Genomic DNA, 21,185 nt, shown 5'->3' with positions numbered 1-21,185 from the left:
CAGGCCTTGAAGTCTTCACTCCCACCAACCTTCACCATTTTCCGCAAGTTTATGTGTAATTGTCACTTGTCTTTGCATTTCTGCATTTGGCTTTGCCATCGCACCCAGGTCTTCCAAAATGTGTACCCAGCTTGAATCTGGAAATACCCCCTGCCCTGTTGTTAGCAAGCACGAGTGTCTAGGCAACAATTTAATGTCCCTTGTGTCTGCACTTCCTGGCTTTTACCTCTTGGCACAGAAAACAGAACCACCACAGGGAAAACTCACTTGTGCTTACTAAGTACTTGACAGAAGGATCTGCCAAAAATTTCACAATCTAAAGGACCTGATCCCCCTAAGGAGAAGTCTGGCCTTAGCCCAGCCTTCCTCGATAGAATTAGTTAAGTACCTGAAGATCAATACGACATTGGGCTGCCTTCTTTTTTGGTAACTTGCAAAGCATTGTTCCCTGAATTTCCTTAAAAATTTACCAGGAGAGGGAAGAGAGGTGTCATAATTGAAAGTATCGGTGTAGCGAATGTTTTTAAGGAAACAGATAGGGATTGCTGTGTATTTCCAAGGGAAGTTTCAGAGCTGAGTTAGTGGTTGTACCTGTTTGTTACATGTTAATATCTTTTTCATTGCACTATTCAGCCACACACAGAGCTAGAAGGAATAGGCTGGGAAGGAAAAATAGGTCTAAGTGCAAAACAACCAGGGAAAAAAGTTTAATACCACTGAATATATATATATATATATATATATATACACACACAAAAGTTCTTGGAGTTTGTTTTTGTAACATAAAGCACCATTAATTCCACAGTACATTACAACTCAGCCTACTACACCTTCCAGAAAGCACCCAAGACTCCTGAAATCTGATTTAGCACCAAGGGATTGCCATCTCGTTTAGCACCAAGAAGCCTGTTAAACATACCCTTTGGTCCCCCTGCCCTCCCCTACCACATGCATTAGGCACCATCTGGATGCTCATGGGTAGCACGTGAGACCTATCACTGGAAGTAAAAACCAAAAACAAACAAAAAAATACAGAAAAAGAGGAAGAAAGAAGCTTGTTTCTGGAGATATTCAGTGTTAGAGAGGCTTGCTTCTCTTCAGGGAGACATGGGACACTAAATACACAATATCTGGATTTGCACCCTGTGGCTTAGGAAGAGAGAAAGGGACTCAGTCCTGAGCATCACCTCCAGCATGTTGCTTCCTTGCCACTGTCTGGAATCCTGTCTCTGAGCAGATTCACACACTGACCTGCTAAGGGAAAGGAAGAAACTCGGTTTCCTTCCGTTCCCATGATCCCATCATCACGTGGTTCCGTGGGAAAGACCTGGGTTTGCCTCAGCAAAACCACATTTTTGTACACATTGCCTCAGTGACAGCAGTGGGGAGGATCAGGGGCAGAAAGTGCCTAAAACTCATTCCAGTCTGCACAGCTTCCTTAGCAAAGCAGGGAGGGTAAGTAAGCAGGGGAAGAGAGAAAATGTCCTGCAATTCTCTCAAGTGAATTTTTAATATTTAGCCTGTGACCTTGTACCTTTGCCATCCTGGGCTGAGTATACCTGACCAAGTCCTAATGTAATAATTTGTTTTGTATCTCCTAACGGAGAGCTCTGGTAGTCACAGGTGCCATAGACAGAGACCATGGCTAACCATAAGGCCATGGAAGCATAAGTCAGAAGACTTCATTATCAGCGATGGGCAGAGGAGAAATAGTTTCTCCTGCTTGTCCTGTCCTGAGACTCAATAATAATAATAATAATAAAAGACAACTCTTGGCACTGCTATTTGGCAGCATCAAAACTCATGGAAGTGATTTTCCCAAAGTGCTGAGTCAGCCTCCCCCGATTCCCCCCCAAGACCATCACACCCCCAGCGGGATGTGAGTGAGGCCAGAACAAATGGTAGTAGAAAATCCTACTGCTGGCACCCTTTCCACACTGCAACATCTCCAACCTGACAAGCAAGGGTTTGTTTTAGCCACATGTTTTTCTCAGTTGCTCTAATGAGATTGCCAGAAAAGGGCACAGAGCATGTGGCAGGGAGGCTTTTAATACTGGGACAAGCTGCTGAAGTCTCGCCTCCTTTCACGCCACTGTTTTGCCTCTAGATCTTTTCCAACAGAGAGGCAAAGAGGTGCCAACCCGCCCAGGTTTGGAACCATGGTTTAACTGCAATTGGTCTTGCAGCCTGCAGCTCAGGCCCTGAAACAGCAGTCCCTCAACACCAATGTGAGAGAACCACCTTCAGGAGGACTGACATAATGACATGCAGGAGCCAGGGCCAAGGGAGCACCCCTGCTGCAGAAGTGAGCAGAATCAGATTCCGTCTGCACCTGGGGAAGGGAAAACCCCATCTGGACTGGGCTTGGCTTCCCAGAGCTGGAGAGCTGAGATCGAGCAGGGGTTTGGCAGGGAGTTTTTGCAGGGTTCTCTCTCTCTCTCGTTCTGTGCTTGTGATCCCCAGTGGGAACAGAGTTGTGGGCTCTCCTGATTCAATGGCAGATAACTCTGAAGCATCTGGATGTGTCTGGCCCCTTTCTCTTCAGAGAGCTAGGGCTGACACAGCGGAGGACTGTCCCACCAGGCCATCATTTTACAGCCAGCCTACACTGGGGAAGGGCCACAGAGCCCAGAAGCTTGGGCCATAACCTGAGGGCTCTGTGACCCAAAACTGCATCTACAGAAAGTCAATGACATACTTTGGAAGGCCAACAGACTTTTTTTTTGGAAAGACAGTATCTTCTCTCACCGCTCCTACATCTTCCTTGTGCTACAGGAGACCAGCAGACCCCAGTCTACTCAACACACTACAGGTGTGAATGCTGACATTAGGGCCATGTTTCAGGCTGCAAAACTGGCATGTCTAGTCAGGACAGAGAGATGCCAGGATGCACCTGGGCAGTGGGAACATTTTAGCCCATTCTATGAGAGTCTTTTGTGTAGGAAGTCCCGAGGAGGGACACGTTCCCAGGGGCAATATCTTACCTTTAACTCTAGGACCCTAAATGCCAGCCACATCCCACTGGCAGATTTAGAACAATCCAATAACTTAAGCTGGGGTCATAAAGTGAGGGGCGAGAGATGGTAGTGTCACGCTCTAAACGCACAGACACAGGCCTGGCTGCGATAGAGCGTGAGGTGGGAGACTGTGGCAAGTTTCACACTCAATGCCTGAGACCTGACAGGCCCATTTACAAGTGATTTGCAGTGGTTGCGGGCAGTAAAGAGAGAGAGAGGAAGAAGAAGAAGGCCGGAGAGGCCTTGGGAAGCAGGAGAGGCAATTAGTCAAGGCTGGGCTTGACCAGGTACCCGTTGAAGGTGATGTACACATCGACATCATCACTGTAAATGGCATTCTCCCGCTCCCGCTTGTAGAGCCTCACCCAGACCTCATCGTTTTCCTGAAGCTCCAGCATGAGGCTCTGGCTCTGCATGATGCTGCGGTCACTGGGTTGTGCGTACAAGATGACCGCCTCTTCTTCATTGTGCATGATGTGCATGTAGGTCTCCTTGAAGTTCCAGGTGTGGACGTTGAGGCTGAAATAGTAGAGGCCACCTACAGAGCAGTAGAACTTGCCATTGAACATGTCAAAGTGGCTGTAGAGGTTGACGAAGACAGTGTCAAAGATCAAGACCTGGAAGCCCTCACTGCTGTGCAGGGCTTTCTTGCGACCAACGGAGAACGCAGCGTACTGGTGCTTGCAGGAGTCCCCTGCTGTACCCATCTGTCCTTTGCTGCCTTTCTGGCCCTGGGCACCTCGCTCTCCTCGTGGCCCTTCTTTGCCCCATTTCCCTGGCATCCCAGGCTCTCCACGGTCTCCTTTCTCTCCTACAAGAGGAAGCAGAGAACACAACCCCTGTGTGATACCAGAGGGAGAGGTGGCAGTAGTGGTGAGAAAAACCAATGAGGAAACAGGACCGCTTAAGGATGGGACAATGCCAGAAGAAGGAATGCTTCTGAGGGTCACAATATCATTGTGCTTTATGGAAAAGGAGCCAGCAGAACTATGGGTGTGACTGGGGTCTCTTTCCTTACTAACCACCTGATGTGGCCTTGCTGGAGGCATTAGGATCTGTCCCTGGAAGACTCCAGCCCAAGATGGAGCACAACAGTGCAAAGTACTGCTGGGGCTCTTTACCTCGTCTTCTCCTTTACCCACATTACAGTCCCTGCTCCTCCTACACACATCTCCCAGGACCCAGTTATCCATGTAGTGTGAACACTGTTCTTGCTGCAGGCTGGACAAGGGGAAGAAGTGCTGATGCCTGTGGGAGAGTATGCCTAGAGAGGGGCAAGAAGTGGGGCTGGAGGGAAAAGATCCAAGCTGAATTTTGTGTGTGGTGCAGTAAAGTTTAGAGGACTGATACTGTGAGGATACTAGCAACATCTGGGCATCCTGTGTAATTAATAATGGGGTTCGTGCATGGCCTGTCACAAGCTTGGGCAGGCATTAATACATAGAGAGAACAGCACCAGAACTTACTTTGTGTGTAGAGAGAAGACAGAAGTCAGAGCAGCCTCCACCAAAAGTGCCAGCATCCCAGATTTGTGCCTTGTTCCCTTTCTCCTGTCCCTCCCCCATGTGGTTTTGCAAAATTGCTGGTGCACAGATTTCCGTGCAACATCCCACTCTAGTCCAGACCTATATCTGCCCCTGGACAAACTTGTGAGCTTTGATGGGCTGCAGCTATTTCCAGGCTGGGCAGGGAAGGGAGGACATCTGCCCAGCCAGTCCAAGGGAACCGCAGAGCAACAATGAGTGGAGCAGGATCCAGCTGGGAACAGGCTTTTGCCCACAGCAGAGGCTCGAAGGGGAGCCCTGGAGAGAGGAGCTGATCTAAAACAGGGAGCCTTTTCCACCTAGCCAAGCCAGCCACAGCAGGGTGGAACAAGCTGGCCCCATGCAGGCCTTGGCACCCCAGGGACCATGGGCACTTACCCTTCAGTATGGTGATGTTGATATAGGGACGCACCTCTGGCATTGGGTAGGGCAGGTGGCGGTGGCTGGGAGGGTGAGGTGAGGCATCCGTGGAAGAGTCCAGCGGGTCGCAGCAGTGCCTGCAAGCACCAGGGGCAGGTTCTGTGAGGCTGGGTTCATCAGTGGGCGCCCCAAGGACAACAAGAGGGAGGAGAAGGAAGGCCAGGGGTGTGCGCAGGTAAATTATGTCCATGGTGACCTGGGAAGACATGAGGAAGGGCTGGAGTGAGGCATAAGAGAGGGAGGACATGGGGGATGGAGCAGAAATCACCAGGAAAGTGATACTGGTGGCTGGAGCCAGTGGAAGGACAATCTTGCACTGTCTCGTGGAGGGTGTTATATGCTTGATGTCCCTGGAGGTTCAAGGCTGCAATCTAGGTAGCAACCACTTGGCCCAAGAGGATGCCCCACACCCTTCAACCCAGACTGATGGAGAGTAGAAGAAGGCTTCACCCTCAAAGCCTGTCACTAGGCAAACCGCTCGAGCCACTGAAATACTCAATAGTCAGGCAGGGATAGAGGAAGGAGACATGGCAAACCACATAGCTCCTTCAGCAAAAGGCTTAGTAGGATGCTGAATCTGTGGGGAAGGCTGTGAAGAAGTTCTCCAGACCTCCAGTCACCAGGTATCAGCCATTCACAGGAGTTATAACTCAATGCCCCAGCTGGAGCCAGACCCACGTGTCCCTGCAGAGAGACCCCTTCACCAGTGGGCTGGGAACTAAACCCCAGCCCCCTCCCTTCCCCACCACCAAATCCCATCCCTCTGTGTTCCCAGGTCCCTCCACCAAACTCCCCGCTTCCTTTCCATCACAGGAGGAGAGCTGAAGCCCAGAGCCTTGCCCAAAGGGCTGGCCGACTCCTCAGAGCAGCAGGCCTTTGCAGCAGGTCCAGAGAGGCGCTGATCCCCTGGAGAGGAGGAAGGCAGCAAAGAGCAGAGCAGGCAGCTGGCAGAGAAGTATGTGTGCAAAAGACAGACATGCAGACACGCTCAGAAACCCCCTCCCTCTCCCAGCCTCTGCCCCCCTTCCCTCTGCCTGCCCCCCAGCGCAGCTCACCCTGAGGGCTCCCCTCTGCGCTCCCCAGCCCCTGCTCGCTGCCTTCTCTCCGCACGCAGCGCTGGCCCCCGGGCCCATGGCTCCAGGAGCCGGCTTGGCAGCGGCTCTGCTCAGCACTGGCAGGGTGCACAGCCCGGGCTTGGACCTGCTCCCTCCCCTCTCCTCTCCCTCCCTTCTCCTCCCTGGCTTTGGGCGCCCTCCATTGCAAACCAGCTTAGGTTTCAGTGCTTCTTAACCCTTTCCTCGGTGGTTTCTTTTCACTTTTTATTCTCTCTGCCTTTTTCCTTCCAAAGAGCCTAGCCTGATTGGTGGATTGCAGGCAGAATGGATTACAGCCTCTGGACAGGATGGGAAGGCAGCAGGGCACTGTGTCATCCTGAGCATCTTGTGGTGGGATGGTGCAGGATTCCCCCCTCTGCCAGCCCCCTGGGTTAGCCCCTTACCCCATGCACCAGCCCTTCACCTGGCTGCCCATGCTCTCTCCCACTGATTGCCCCCAGACTTCCCCTTCTTCTTCCATTCTCTCCTGTACTGTTTCTTTCTGGGTGTCACCGCGGCCTCTCACTCCATCCACGTTATTTCCAGCAGGCTCATGTGCCAAATGGGAGAGGCACTGGCTTTTTCCCTCTCTGGTCATCCTCCTTCCCCGGGCAGAGCCCCAAGCCTTGCTCTCGGGCGCGTGTCAAGCCCCAGTCATGTCCCGGGCAGAGGAGTTCACACGGGAGGGGTGTGCTGGCCCAAAGCTCAGCACCACTGCCGCCAGCGAAAGCTCAGGCTCTGCAGAAAACCCTGGTGAGGGTCTTTGCTCCCAGCCTGGTGCCGAGCTGATCCTCTTGTGCCCTTGGGGTGAACGCCACGTGGCTGCACTGGGAGCTGGGGTGAGGGCCTCTTTGGGGGGAGGAAGGAGATTTTAGGGGTTCTGTGGCAAAGATGGATTTGGGAACCTAGACCCCGTGTGGGTGCACATGTGCATCCTTGGAAGGCAGAAGGGAGGGTGAGCAATAGCTCTTTCTGCGGGGGCCAGAAGTGCCAAGTCAGCACTGCACAGTTTCCAAAGGAAGCTGGAGAAGACTTCTAGGCTTCTGAGTGGAAAAGGGTTTTGTGCATGCCTATGCGCGCTTGGATTTTTATTTATTTATTTTATTATGTTTTTGTTTTCCTTCTCCCAGTTGTTCGGTTTGGGAATGGGAGGCCCTGCTTCCCAGAGAGTGGCTGGCGCTTGGCAGGACCCCAGCACCACTGGAGAAGCAAGCGGAAAAGTCTGGGAAAATATGTGCTGCAAGCCGGGGGGAAGGGAGGGAGGGGGCTGGGAGGGCTGGAGATATTCTCGGGCTGCCTGTCAGCCTGTAGCTCAATGAACGCGGAGCCAACATGCCTCCAGCCGCGGCCAGAGGAGGCCTGAGAAGCTCCCTGCTGTGCTCGCGAGCTCCCAGCAGCGAGCCTCCCACCTCTGCCCATGCCTCAGTTTCCCCTTCGGGAAAAAGAGAGGGGGGAGAGGGGAAGGGGCAGAGCGATGCTGCTTGCTGGTGGAGCCTCGCCAGCTTACAGAAGCAGTTCATTGTGTGATGGGTTGTATTTTCGGCCCACTGCTGCTGGGGATTTCCACAGCTGGCAGTACTACTGCTGCTAGCCTATGTGTTTTCTGGGGTGCAAGAAAACTTGGAGACTCTGACACTGAAGGCAGACTTCCTCTCTGTTCATCAAAGCTTGCAGTGCCTCACTCTCCCAGGTCTTATTTCCAAGCATGACATTACCTCTTCTTGCAGCTCTCTGCCTCGTATCTGACCTCCTCCACCTTTTTAGGGGAACAGGCAGCACGAAAGCGGTGGCCCTCATTTCCTTCCTACCTCTCCATCCACACACGTGAGGTGCTGCTCACAACCAAGCAAATATTCTCCACGGAGGACCTCACTGGCTGGGCTTTTGCCTTTTTCTCATCTGTCTGGAAGAGCAGCAGTGGGTGGTGAGCATGAACCCAATATCTTGTCCAAGCTCAACAGAGACACTTGGGGAGTCAGCAAAGACTTGCTCTGGTGGCATGGCCCTGCTGGGCAGCAACTTGTGCCAGTAAAGACACCTTTGCCAGAGAAATACTGCCCCGACCCCTGAAGGGAATGGGCTGTACCAGCAGCGTTTTGCCAGTGCAGCCACTTTTACAGGAGGTCTTGGCTCGCATGGCTGCGTGCTCATATGACGGGTTTCGAGAGCTCTGTCCCCTGTCCCCGTGCCAGCCACACTTCTCAGTGTAACCCAAGCCTGAAGGCACCCTGTGTGCTCAACCAGCCTCTCTCTCCCTTGTTGCACACTGCCTTGGAGGCAGCCCAGGGAAGCTCTGGCCAGATTGGACAACAGCAATCCCTGCTCAAAAGCAGCTGCTTCCTCCTCTTGTGTTTCCTTCCTTCTCCTGAAGCCCTCCCCTCAAAGGAGGGTGTAGGGGATAAAGCCTGGCTCTCCCCCAGCGACTCCCTGCATCCTATTAACCCTGTCTGCCACAGGTACAGAAGGAAGGAAATCCCTTGGTGTCTCCCCCCCTCCCCATGCCCCCTGTGTGCAGCTCAGCTCCTCCCGCACACGTGGACCCCCTGCCCTGCTGCCCTTGCAGAAATCCACCACAAACCCACCCGAGCAGCTCTTCCATTGGCAAAAACCAGGCTTTCCCTCCGCAGCAAAAGCACCGTCTGTCTGTCCACACCACGAGGCAGAGGAGCAGCCCCTTCCCTTCCCCTTCCTGGCTGCTTCTCCTGGACCAGGGTGCCTTTCCCCTTCCCCAGCCCTCTCCCCCCACTCTCCCAGAGCAGCGCAAGCAGGAAGGGGAAGCCGAGGAGCTCTTACCTCCGCACCCCTCCGGAGGGGTCCCGTGCTGGGTTTTGTGTTATCCTCAGCTGCTCCTGGTTAGCAGCGCGGGGAGGGAGGGAGGGAGGGAGGGATGGAAGGAGGGAGGGAAGGAGGGAGGGAGGGCTGGCGGGGCCCAGCTGACTCCAGCCAGATGCTCGCCAAGTGCTCTTATGTAATTACCGTCCTTTCCATCCTGCCTCGGAGGCCTTGGTGAGTGCCTCCCCCCCGCGCTGCCCCGTGTCAGGCTTGGCTCGCGCTCCCTGCCTCCTTCCACCCGCCCCGCGCTTTGCTCAGCGCAACAGCTGATTCCTTCTGGAAGCAAAGTTCACGCTCCCGGCTGCTGCCTTCGCCACCCTCGGGGAGGGAGGTCACACGTGCCTCAAGGAGCCGGGGCTGGGGACTCTCCTCCTCTCCATCACTGCCCGGCCCTGGCCTCGCTCGTGGTCTCACTCTGCCTGCAGATGGGGAGGAGGACATGCGGGGCACGGAAAGGTGGCGGTGACCTTCCATGCTTTAGGGTGCCCCAAGTCACCCCGTAACAGCAGCAGGCCCTCTGACACATCCCAGCTCTGGTTTTGGGATGGCTGATCGTCCCAGGCCAGATTGCAGAGAGGAGTGGGAAGACAAATCTTATCCAGCCCACAGACTTGTGCAGCAGCCAGTCCCTGCTACCCAGGAGAACCAACACTGCGTGAAGCTGCTGGCGGGGGAACAGCTGAGGATGTGCAGGCTTGCTACAAGTCAGCTGCGTGGCTACATTTCACTCATAGCTGCTGCCCGAGCAGGGCCTGGATCAGCGAGGAATGACACGTTCCTTGGCTTTACGCAGCCTGCTGCGGCGTTTGAGGGCACTTCTGCCAGCAGCGATTTCTTCTGTGGCCTGCTCTGTCAGCGTGGCAGCCTGGCTTTTCTCACACGGAACAAGGCCTGGCAAAGCTGATACTTATTTGTTGTTGTTGTAGTTCTTTTTTTTTTTTTTTTCCTTTTTAATATATATATATTTTTCTGTGCATTGCTTAAATGCCACGTGGAGCAGCTGGACTATAGTTCACCTATACTCGCATCTAGAGCAAAACTCTTGCTGGAGCTGGCAGTTTCCAGCACTGAGCATGAACGATGGATGCATGTGGTCATCTACCACCTCCTGCTGCCCCCACAGCTCATCTCACTACCACGCCTGCCAGGCACATCTGAGCGGGATATCCAGGACCTGCTGGCACCCTGCATCAGCTGGAGATGTGCTGCAGCTCAAGGTGCATCATCCAGGCTGCCGTCTCCCCACAGGTGGCTTCTCCAACTCGAGTCTCCCATCCTCTGACCCCACCTGCATGTCATTCCACTGAAGCTGCCAGTTTCCACCCCAGATTCTGGCACGGGACTGCAGGCACTAACCTTACTGCAGGCAATGAGACTTCCCAGCCTTGTAAGCATCTAGACCCCATACCTTGGCTTGGTGGGAGATACCAGGGGATGCTACAGTCTGTTTGAACCAGTTCTTAAAAATAATCTTCATCCAAGCCTGCTCCCTTCTGCTTCAGTGACCCTTCCTTAGAGCCCCTCTTGCCACACCAATGCCTCAATCTATGGATAATTCCAGCTGCAACCATCCTGACACCAGGGGGGCTGAACCAAAGAGGTCCCACCACCCTGAATCAGGTCCTAAACCCGGTCCAACAGATCCTTGCCACGTTCTGCAGTCATTTGGTCCACCACGAGCACGGTCATCACTCTGCCCTCTGGAAAAAGGGCAAGGGCATGGGCATTATTCAATACCTGTGCAGCAAAGCACCGTGCTTAGCAGGAGGTGGCCAGGGATGGCATCCCGGTGGGAGGCAGAGGGACAACGTCCCTCTGTCCCCTCTGCCAGCTTAGCTTAAAGACCACTGCAGGGAACAGTGACAGAGCAGAGATGAAGCGGCAGTGCTGCATGTGAGTCAAGGCACACAGATCTCCTTCCCACACGTCCCTGTTTGTGGTGTTCAGAGGGACGTGCCACAGCTGGCTGCATGGACATGCCGTGTGTGCGTGTGTTTGTGCATGACGTGCTGAGTGTGAGAGCTGAGTGAGCCGGCTGTGCGCTGCGTGGCGTTTGCATATTTTATGCTTGGGAAGGCAAAGAACACCAAGTTTTCATGAGCAAATATTTGCATATTTTCCACTCGTTCGAGCAGATAAAGCATTTCAGTTCTCTGTTGCATCCTCAGGAGAGCCAGGAGCATCTTCTTTTCAGGGGGGTTTCCCTTGCTTGATCTCCCTGCCTCTTTTAACTACTGGCTCTCCTGTTTCGACAACGGGTTAACTGCTTCCTCCCCCTCCCCACACCCCGTTTTTCCAGGGTCCTGTGCAGCAACAGATGCAGAAAGCAGCCAGGACAGTTCTGCGTTTGTCTGTGCTGAGCCACTGTCTTACCCTGCTGATTACAAATACACCGGCTCCCTAACAACAGCTTCAAATGACATTAAAGTGTGGGCTGCGTTACTAACAGCCTGGAAACATCCCCTCACTGCAGGACCTCCTCCCCTACCACTGTTTCCTGCCCTCCCAGCTTCTCTCCAGAAAACCCACTGCAGAGCAGAAGGGGTCAAACGGAGGGGGTCCAAAGCTGCCCAGTGTGGATATTGGGGTGGCAGAAATGTGCTTGGGTGTGTGTGTGGGGGGGGGTCATTTGCACCATCACGTTGTCAGCTCCCAGTTTTAGGCTCTGCCTGGGCTGTGGGGGTGTGGATGTGCTGTCTTCTCGCGTACACGCTTGGGCTGAGATGTACGGGAGTTACACGCATGTCTAGGCGTGCGTGCATCCTTGTGGTGGCCACGTATGCTCTCATGCACTCACAGATATGCGTGAATTAAAAGCACCCACAGACGTGAATATATATACACATATTCACATGGTTGCACATATCCACGCAGTCAGGTAAACACTCATTTACATATATGCATATGCATCGCATGCATATGCCTCTCCGTGTCTGCTCCTCTGCACTCTGACGTGTGCGTATGAGCTCTCGGCAGCCAGCAGGATGGGCTCCCCGCATCTCTCACACCCTGTCTGTGATCCAACACTTGCTGGGAAGAGACATTGCACAACACTGCTGAAATCACTGCGGCCTTTTCTAGTCTTGCAGCTCCCATCTCTACGTGATGAGAATAAAACCCTTTGTGCGGCGCAGGGACAGAGCCCTTATCTCCATGCCTCTGCACCCAGAATAGAAAAATCCATTTCCACATCTGACTGGAACATATCCCCTCCGACACATGGCCAGAATTTCACTGAGCCGCTGCACATGGTCCCTGTGGCCTTTGGGTTGCCCAGAGCCAGCCGTGCTGTCTTCAGGAGAACCACAAGGGCACCCGGATTAGTGCCATTGTCATAGAGAAGAGCTGGGGACATGCCAGGAGGGAGGTAATCTTTGTCATTCCCAAATGCCTTTTAATCGATGGCAATACTTTGCAGAGTTTTGTAGCGTTCATTTTCTCCTCATTAATTTCAGGCAAAAATACTTTTTTTTTTTTTTTTTTCCCCTAATCTTATTTTTGGTTTACCTCATTTCACCTCTTCCCCCTGCCCCCCCGCAGTTTGTCACTGAAATATAGGCTGTGGTGTAGGATGGAGAAGGAAACCAGACAGAATAACATGACACTTGTGATTTTTTTTTTCTTTTAAATTCCTGTTTAAAGTAAAGACCCCCAATTTTCCCTTCCTCAGCTGGCTCCCCTGCAGAGCTGCCTTTCTAGTGGGCTCACATTCCCTGCACCGAAATGATGTCTCTGTGGCATTGCAGTGCTTGAGCTCGTTGGAGATGTAGGTGTTTTAAGAAGCCAAACAGTCGGTGGAGTTTCTCAACTGGTGACTTGCAGCAGATGGACCTGCAAAGGCGTGCGAAACGAAGCCTCAGCTCGGTTCGGTGGGGAAGGAGAACGTCTCTGCTAAATGTTGGCAGCCAGGGAGCTCCCCCCAGCTCCCCAGGCAGCTGTGCAGCTGCTCCAGAGAAGGAAACCCTTCCTACATCCCACTCTGCTGCCTCCTGTGAGGTCCTCATCCCCTGTTTCACACCTTCCTTGGTGCCTGGCCATCAACCACCACCATGCTCCCCGGCTGATAGACGTTCTCCTCTGTCCTACAGGTAATCCTGTGCCGGTTGTGCCCCTCGCTCCCCTCGCCCTGCTCTTTGCTGCAAGAGGCACAGCACAGGCCCCTGTTTAAAGTGCTGTGTTGTCCTTGTATCTGGCCACTTGGCAGCTGGACATTTCTGACCTTCTACTGCTTATTGCCTCTTATAGCGGCAGGAGCTTCTGCAGCTCATCTTCATTCTGCCAGGGTTTATTCATTGCTCTTCATCCAGTGGATGCCGCAGGAGCTTCCCAAGCCAAACAATAAAAAATAAAATGAGGCCTTTTTAGTGCAACAGATTGTGTATCCCACGGCCATGAATAATTTGGCTGCTTTTCTCACCGGGGCCCACAGCGTGGGGAGCTGGTGCATGGATGGAAGGAGGAGGAGATGTGAAGATACAGCAGAGGACAGAAAATGGCTACCAAGCACTTTCTTTTTTCCCCAGGAGCTGAGCCACACTCCTCAGCATATGACTGCCCACGCTCGGGTGAGCAAGTGCACTTTGCCAGAGGAGCTAAGCAGGAGGTGGGTGGTGTCACTGGTAGCTCAGCGTTGGCTTCTGAGGATGGGCCTGCAGGCGTGGATGGCTTGGCACCAGGGTCCCAGGCTCAGAGAGGAAAAAGAGGGTGGAGGAGTCACAGGGACAAGTGTTCTCGGCCAGGGAGGTGGTGGCCGTACCAGTGGCAGAGAGCTCAGCTGAATGTCTTCAGCTTGGATATTTTTGCCATCCTTTCCCACCCTTCCTCTGCTCTCTGGCCTGGTTGAAGCATGCCTCCTCACCTGAAGCCCTGCTACAGTCCTTTACCGTACTCAGGTGTCCTTGCAAAGTCATTCTGTTCACTTCATCCTCAGCTACTGCAGCTTGTTCTGCTTCCAAGTTCAGAGCTTTTGTCCTCTGACCCAGCACCCCTGCCCCTTCACGCCTTCTGACTTCTCTCAAAAGACCTGTGAGATCTTTCTATCACCCAGTCCGCTCTTGTCACTGACCCTCCACAGACTGCCTCCTCCGACACCTCCTGAGCTAAGGGAGGCATGTCTCCTCCTGCTGGGTCCATGCTTTCCATTCCTATAAATTATTTGTGGAGGGAAGGGCCCAGACACTACCAAGGGCGCTGGTATGAGAATCTTGGTGGCTGTAGCTTAGCAACAGCGTTCATGGAGAAGTTCAAGGTGTGGGGACGGACACTTTGCAGAGCCTGCAGGAGTGAAGCCCAAGTGAATGGAGAGACCTTCATCCCACCTGCCTTTGTACGTTGCTGCTCCTCCAGCCTGCACGCTCAGAGCCACCAACAGCTTCCCTCCAACAACACGCACAGAAGCAAGCTCTCCCCAGCACTCAGAGCAACACACGTCCTCTCACGCTCTTGCACAGCTAGTCACACGCACATACGCATGCCATACAGACTTGCATACTTTCACATACAGCCACCTTCGTACACATGCAGACACATCATTTCTTCCCCCTCCAGAGCCAAATACCCTCTCGTTTCCCACAAGAACAATCACTTCATAGTATTTCCCAGACTTCTGCAACCACAAATCTCACACACTGGAGATCTCCCAAGCCCCCTCTGCTCCCTTTTTCTGCTGATACATGCTTTGATCTCCTGTACCAGTCAAACATTCCTCGGTACAGAGATCAGAGACACTGTGTATTCCCTGGAGAGCCAAATCTATAGCATCCCCCCTCCTCTTAACACACAGAGTGGCTTTGCTCAGCTGGCCTTTAAGTCCAAAGGCTTTTTGTTTATTTACAGTCAGGCGGAGGAAGAGGAAAAGGGAAAGGACATTTCAGTTTGTAATAAACCTTGCCTCCAACCCATGCCTGGCCAGCTTCTCTTCTACCCTTCTTACATCATCCACCAGGGTGCAGAGTCACCAGGAAAACCTGAAGTTTGCAGAGTTCAGGAAAGAAACATCCCACTTGCTGTCCCAAGTAATTCTCATCAGCCTGCCACGAGAATCCTGGAAAGAAAGAGCAGGATTTGAGTAGTCAGAGCGGTCTCCAGCCAGGAGCAGTGCAGGAGCATAAGCTGTCCCTAAGACGTACTGGAGAGCTGGAGAAGGGTCAGCCATTCAGCACTCATATGACTGGCGTGTCTTAGCTGCAGAGAGTTTTCCTTCGTGTTCTTCCTTCAAGGAAAACTGCTTCTCATGTTCGTAAGGAAGATAACCGAGGCACTGTGATGCCCATTACATGTCTTCAAAGGCACAAGTCACATATACCTATTTGAAGACTTCCTTGAAGTGCCCGCCACATGGTAGCTGATGCCCTTCACAGCTCAAGGTGGTCGAAGGTTGGATCATGCAGCACAGAGCTGACCTTGCTCTCTGCCCATCACCTCTGCAGCTCTCCCCCGTCCTTCCTTTACCTGGTTCCACACAGACCTCTGGTGTCCCTTCCAAAGCCAAGTGCAATGCTTTGCTTTTTCCACAAGCTCATGGAGCCCTCTTCATTCTTAAGCATAATCTTGACCTTTAATATTCCCTTGTATTGACCTTTCCCATTGTGTTTGAGATGGAATAGCCCAGAGGGTGAAGGGGATCCCACATCTCAATGTCCCTTTCCCCTGCAGCGTCCCTTTCATCATAAATAACTGACATGCAGCTTGTTGCTCTTCTCAGAGCCCACAGGCTGCTCAGGGAGTGGTTTTTGCTCATTGCTCTCTCCTGCCCCGCTGCACAGCGGGCGTTCCTGCCTGTCATTGCCATTCTGGGCAATCTTGCTGATCTCCCCCTCTTCCCCTTCATCATCGGTCTTCTCTGGTGGACATGCTGGCACTTCCTGGCTCTGGACTCGACGGGATGGCCTGAAGATGGCCCTTCGGAAGCCCTGCTTGAAGCGGTAGGAGAGGAAGCCGTAGATGATAGGATTGGCACAGCTGTTGGCATACGGCAGCACCACCACAAGGAAGTAGACACCGAAGAGTGATGGCTCCTCTGGCAGTGGGCAAACAACATTGATTATGTTGAGAACATAGAAGGGAAGCCAGCAGAGGACAAAGACGGCCACGACGGCCACCACCATGCGAGTCACTCTGCGCTCTGAAAGCTTGTGCTTGGAGGACAGAGCCCTCACCCGCCTGCCGGAGGAGCGGACCTTCACGACGATAAGGAGATAGCAGAGACAAATCACCAGCAGCGGCCCGAAGAAGCCCAGGGTGGCAGTATAAACGATGAAGCCAGCTCTCCACACCGAGGCAGGTTCTGGCCACTGGATGTGGCACGTGCTCATCCCTAAGGGGACGTCTGAGAAGACCACCACGGGTAGCACCACTATGGATGACAGCATCCACACGGTCGCACTCACGGCCTTGGCTACCCGTGCTGTCCGCCATTTGGAGGACTTCCCAGGGTGGACCACGGCCAGGTAGCGGTCAACGCTCATCACCGTCAGGCAGAAGATGCTGGTGAACTGGTTGATAGCATCCACGGCCATCACCAGGCGGCACATGAAGGACCCAAACGGCCAGTAGGACAGGGCATTTTGTGCGGCCAGGAACGGCAGGCCCAGCATGAAGAGCTCATCGGCTAGGGCTAGGTTCAGGATGTAGACGTTGGTCACCGACTCACTCACCGAGTGCCGCAAGACCACGTAAATGACCAGGGAATTCCCAACCAGCCCCACCACGCAGACAATGAGGTAGACCAGGGGGATGAGGACACCGCTGAAAACCACATCGGGGCTGGCAGTGGTGGAGCTGTTGGGGGTGGTGAAGCCTGCCCAGCTACCAGAGGCATTCCCCTCCTCTGACACTGCCGGCGTAGGGAGGCTGAAAGCAGAAGTGTCCATAGCAGAGGCAGGGCAGAGGGCAAGGGGCAGTCTCCCTACAGGATCAACCAGCAACCTGCAGGTGAGAGGAGGAGAAGAAAGGTATTTACACTGGGGATATGACAGCTGAACAAGCCACAATCTCTGCATTAACAGTCTGAGTGCGGACAGGTGTGGGAAGTCGAGGTGGGTTCATGGATGCTGGCAGCCTCTGGAACATGTGGGACAATAACGATCCCATCCAGGCCTGGAAGGCACAGTGGGCATGGAGGGGTAAACAGGGACGTGGCTTAATGTGCGGCCAGTGGATCTTTTCCTCTTCTGCACCCTGCAACACACTGCTAATGGAAGATGCTCTGCCTGCCCCAGCTGTTCACAACACCAAAGCAGTGTCCCAGCTCTCCTAATGTGGGTTACCCAATTGCCCATCACATCAGGGTTTGGCATGGAAACAGCACTCTCAGCTCACTCAGAGAGAGCTTTGAGCAAACAAGCTCTCAGCTTTCCACCAGCTCTCTGCTGACACTGGGTGAGAAGTTGCAGGGAGAGAAGAGGCAGATAAGGGAACAACGTGCCTTCTGTCTTTAGTCAGGGCTCCAGACATGTAACGGCGCCCAGCATATTCTCCAGACCAGAGACATCCTGGCATACCTTATGCAGGGGAGACGTGTGATGCTTTCCCAATCACTCCAGCTCTGGCAAAATTTTCTGGACTGGCAGGGTCACTGTCTTGATGCACCAGCTCCTTGGAAATGACGATGACTTGGTGGAAGAGTACAGGGACCCTGAGGCTCACCTTTACACATCCCGAGAGATCTTTTAGGGCCCTGAAGCTCCTTTGTTCTTGAAATGAAACCTGGGGATCTCAAAGGAAAGGACTCCCAATATTAACAACTTTTAGGAGGCCAGAAACACTCCAGAAACTTATCTCAAAGACAGGATTTTACAGAGCACCCCAACATTGTTCACACATGTCTTGATAGTACAGCTTTTAGTCTTTTTTGTTGATGTCATTCAGCTTCTGGAAACCTCAGGGGAGACCTAACTTTTGGACGGATTCGTTGAATATCAGATAGGCAAACCCAACAGACTCCACAAATGTACCAAATCTTATCCTGAAAGAACCTCATCTGACAGGTCCCACAAAGAGACAACCGGGCAAATCTATCTTAAGCCCATTCCTATCAGCTACTGCATAATTATTTCCTGCTATACTTTAATGGGCTTGGAAGGACTGGAATTGTTTATGATTTATTTTTTTTTCCTTGTGCCTTGGGCTGTGAAGCACTGTCTTGATGGAAGACCATCTCTTGGGGTCCTGCAGTACTGGGTTGTCCCACACATCATGAGTGGATGCAATAAATAAGCAGAGTAGGAAATGATTTGATACTCAGTTTCTAAGCTCCAGGACCTTTCCTCTGATGTTTTTTCCACTTCTGTTCCAGTGACGCATGTACCCATTAGCTCTTGTTGGAAAGGGGAGGGCAGCGGCTGCTCTAGGGAGAAATTTCCCTGTGAAAGGTGGCAGAGACCAGAACAACGTGTTCATAAAAAGATGATCCTCCAAAATATGAGGACATCATTAGGACTCCCCGTGGATGTTCCTCCTCATGCACAGGAATATCCAAAAAGACATTCGGAGAAGAGCCCCATGAATGTCAAACATGGATAAGGACACATGCTGGGGTGAAAAGCGTGTGGGGAAGTGTTTGGGGTCTAGACCTCAAAGCTGGATGCTCAGGGTGTTTAGCAATACATTAAAGCCAGCTTCAGAGGTCCAAAAGCCCTACCAAAAACGCTAAAGCATACAGCACAAAACACAAATTCTCTATAATCTTGTTCTCCTGCTCAAAGAGCTGTGGTGGAGAAACTTTGCCTTTTAGCAAGCTTGTTCTGTCTGTGCCCCTCTAACTTTGTCGAGTACCATCTACCAACTCAAGCTCCACAGCGGGTATTCTGGCTGCTCTGAAAGAACAACCACAGGACCTCAGTGCCTCATCTGGGTCAGATCCATGCTGCTGGCTGCTTTGGCAGCACCCACGTAGGTAGAAAGTGGTGAGGGGAACTGGCCTCAGGCTGAAAGCGTGCATCTGCTTGGGGTCTGTCCCGAGTGATGTGAACAGCACCTGTTGCAAGAGGCTTGGGATCTCCTAACAGGTGCGGCCAGAATGCTCCTGGCCCATAGAGCTGGAGTGGGCAGAGAGGTAGGGAGGGGCAGGGAACTGGGGCCACTGGTTTTTCTAGGGAAAAAACTTAATATTTTTTCTATATTTCTGCATTGACTGGGAGGAGGAAGGGGATACTAAAACCTGACTGCAAAACAGGACAAAAAGCTGGGAGAGACCACTGAGTGCAGAAACTTGCAAGCCCCTTGCCACCCTCCCCTCCTGCCCACCTTGTTTCCCGTGGTCCCATCCCCGCTCAGGATGGCCGCTGCCCCCCTGCAGGGCTGAGCAAAACGGTGTGGGCCAGGCTGTGCTGGCAGAGCAGGGGGGTCAGCGGGCTTCTTCTCTGGGACTCGGAGTTAACTTCTGCATGGACTCATGCCCGCGGGAGACAGCTGGGAAGAGCGGGCAGAGCCGCCGGGTACTTACGTGTCGTTGGGATGCATGTTTTCCTCTGCTTCACCGGGAGAATCCGTGTCATAGCTTTCCCCTTCCCCTTGCTTTCTTAAAAGCAACTGAGCAAAGCAGTCCCAGGAGGGAGCGAGTCCTGAAATGTCCCATCAGCAGAGACGCACGTCCTCCTTCCTGGGCCTGCCCATCGCCCCTCTCTGACTGCTGCAGGACTTCGCCTCCTCAGCCCCAGGACCCACTCGTGGGGGGGACGTGGCCGTGAAGGGATGCCAGACCCCTCATCCCCACACCGGTGGCTCAGCGGACCCCGGTGTGCCCCCCGGCCCCCTGTCCATCTGCAGGAGAAGGGGGGCTCGGTGGTGGGGGTGGCAGATGGAGAGGGGTGGCAGCTGCTGGGGGACGGATCCTGGCGACCAATGGGCGCCAGGCGCAGGAGCAGCGGCAGGAGAATGAGAATGAAAGGATGAGCGATAGGGCATGAGAAGAGGGAGAAAGGGAGGGGAGCGACCGGGATGGAGACGGGAAGGGGGGAGAGAGAGACAGCGAGGGGAGAGTGCAGGGAAGGGGGTGGGAGACAGCAGGAGCGGCGATGGAGGAGCTGGGTGGAAGGAGGAGGGAGCCGGGGGGAGTGGAGGGGAGATGAGGGAAGAAAGGGATGCTGAGAGCAGCTGTGTGGTGGGAGAGTGGTGTGGCAGGGGGGATTCAGCTCCGCCAGGATCTCCTCAGCGAGGGGTGATGGTGATGCAAAGCGCTCTGCAAATGCCCCCCTCCCCGGGAGCTCCCTGCTCCCAGCATCTTGCAGGCAGGACCGGTGCTGCGCGGAGCTGCAGGCTGACAGCAAAGCCTCCAGGCTGGCAAGATGCTCGGAAGCAGGGGTGGTGTTGAGCACACAGATCCTGCTGCCCTCTGCTCTGCCCCTCGAGCACCTCCAGCGGGGGGCAGATGGGCACATGGGGGGCTGCCTGTCTCAGCTTTCTCCCTCCCAGGCTCCCTGCAGAATCTCATGTCTTTTACACCTTCTTTGGGAAAAAATAACAACAATTAGACCGCCCCAAACTCTCCCATCAATTTTAACCTGTGCTGCAAGGGGTGGACCCAGAAGAAATGGGGCAGGGCAAGAAATTCAGCTCCTTTGTAACTGGACTTCTCCAGGAAGGAAATTAGGATTTCCCCATCCCATTCCCTGCTCTGAGTGCTTCCCTATACTCCTCACCCCTTCCCTACCCTGCAGCCTACAGCGATGACTCCCTGTACTGTGCAGTCACACAGCTCCTGGCATTTGGCACTGCTGTTACGAGCATTTGAGCTCCTAGGGCCAATTCCAGCCTCAGCACAAGCAGGGAGCATCTCTGTTAGACGAACAAAGCCATGGGCTTAAACCTGGGCTTCCATAACTGCTGGTGCGATTTTATGTCCAGCCAGTGTTCCTCGAAGGTGAACAGGTGAAAGCAGGTTAGAAAACCGTCAGGACCCCTTCCGCTGAGGTCCTGGCCACATGCTGTCTGGAGCCACAGGAGAGATGAGGCTTCACTGGGGAAGAAATGGCATGGGCAGCACCCAGTGGTTGTCTTTGTCATGGCAGGGCTGTGTTCACCACACCACGCAGAGAGCCCAAGGGCTCGTGTCTTGAAACAGCCACGCAACAGCAGAGGCCTGCCCACGCCAGCTAACCTTTGTAGGACTTGCTTGCATACGCACGGTCACAGGACCACAACTTCCATTTCTCCAGCTTGCTTCCTCAATACCTGGAGTCCTGCCCTGTTCTCAGCCTCAGGCAGCTCCACCGGCGGTTGTGCAAGCTGCTCGAGCTGTGTTGGAAGGGGAGCTCAGCTCATGCCCCTCCACAGATGCA

The 21,185-nt window shown here is 53.5% G+C and overlaps 3 protein-coding genes across 4 annotated transcripts in view; 1 reads left to right on the top strand and 2 right to left on the bottom strand.

The window, feature by feature from the left end:
• Positions 1 to 679: 679 nt before the first annotated feature.
• On the bottom strand, positions 680 to 9,265 carry C1QTNF6 (C1q and TNF related 6). Its single transcript, XM_035339919.1, has 3 exons — positions 8,869 to 9,265; positions 4,940 to 5,177; positions 680 to 3,828 (listed from the first exon to the last, which is right to left on the bottom strand). The coding sequence occupies exons 2-3, from the start codon at positions 5,169 to 5,171 to the stop codon at positions 3,281 to 3,283; spliced, it is 780 nt and encodes a 259-aa protein (XP_035195810.1). The 5' UTR covers positions 5,172 to 5,177; positions 8,869 to 9,265; the 3' UTR covers positions 680 to 3,280.
• Positions 9,266 to 15,479: 6,214 nt separating this feature from the next.
• SSTR3 (somatostatin receptor 3) lies at positions 15,480 to 20,327 on the bottom strand. 2 transcript variants are annotated; one of them, XM_035345111.1, is made up of 3 exons: positions 19,352 to 20,327; positions 17,409 to 17,621; positions 15,480 to 16,833 (listed from the first exon to the last, which is right to left on the bottom strand). In XM_035345111.1, exon 3 carries the CDS (start codon positions 16,776 to 16,778, stop codon positions 15,573 to 15,575), a length of 1,206 nt encoding a protein of 401 aa, XP_035201002.1. In that variant the 5' UTR covers positions 16,779 to 16,833; positions 17,409 to 17,621; positions 19,352 to 20,327; the 3' UTR covers positions 15,480 to 15,572. The 2 variants fall into 2 exon arrangements, with proteins under 2 accessions (XP_035201002.1, XP_035201011.1); XM_035345120.1 differs by having other exon boundaries at positions 17,409 to 17,613.
• CYTH4 (cytohesin 4) overlaps positions 18,419 to 21,185 on the top strand; it is a 42,009-nt gene continuing 39,242 nt past the window's right edge. Inside the window, exon 1 of the mRNA XM_035345088.1 lies at positions 18,419 to 18,961. The gene's annotated coding sequence lies outside the window, so the exon portion shown is untranslated. The remainder of the gene's footprint in view (positions 18,962 to 21,185) is intronic.

This window comes from Oxyura jamaicensis, chromosome 1, assembly GCF_011077185.1.
Source record: "Oxyura jamaicensis isolate SHBP4307 breed ruddy duck chromosome 1, BPBGC_Ojam_1.0, whole genome shotgun sequence".
NCBI classification, from domain to species: domain Eukaryota; kingdom Metazoa; phylum Chordata; class Aves; order Anseriformes; family Anatidae; genus Oxyura; species Oxyura jamaicensis.
This window is presented reverse-complemented; position numbering and strand designations above follow the sequence as displayed.

Coding starts and splice junctions, on each gene's coding strand:
- C1QTNF6 (XM_035339919.1), bottom strand. CDS start 5,171: ATGGACATAATTTACCTGCGCACACCCCTGGCCTTCCTTCTCCTCCCT. Junction 3,829..4,939: donor CAACATCACCATACTGAAGG/GTAAGTGCCCAT, acceptor TTCCTCTTGTAG/GAGAGAAAGGAGACCGTGGA.
- SSTR3 (XM_035345111.1), bottom strand. CDS start 16,778: ATGGACACTTCTGCTTTCAGCCTCCCTACGCCGGCAGTGTCAGAGGAG.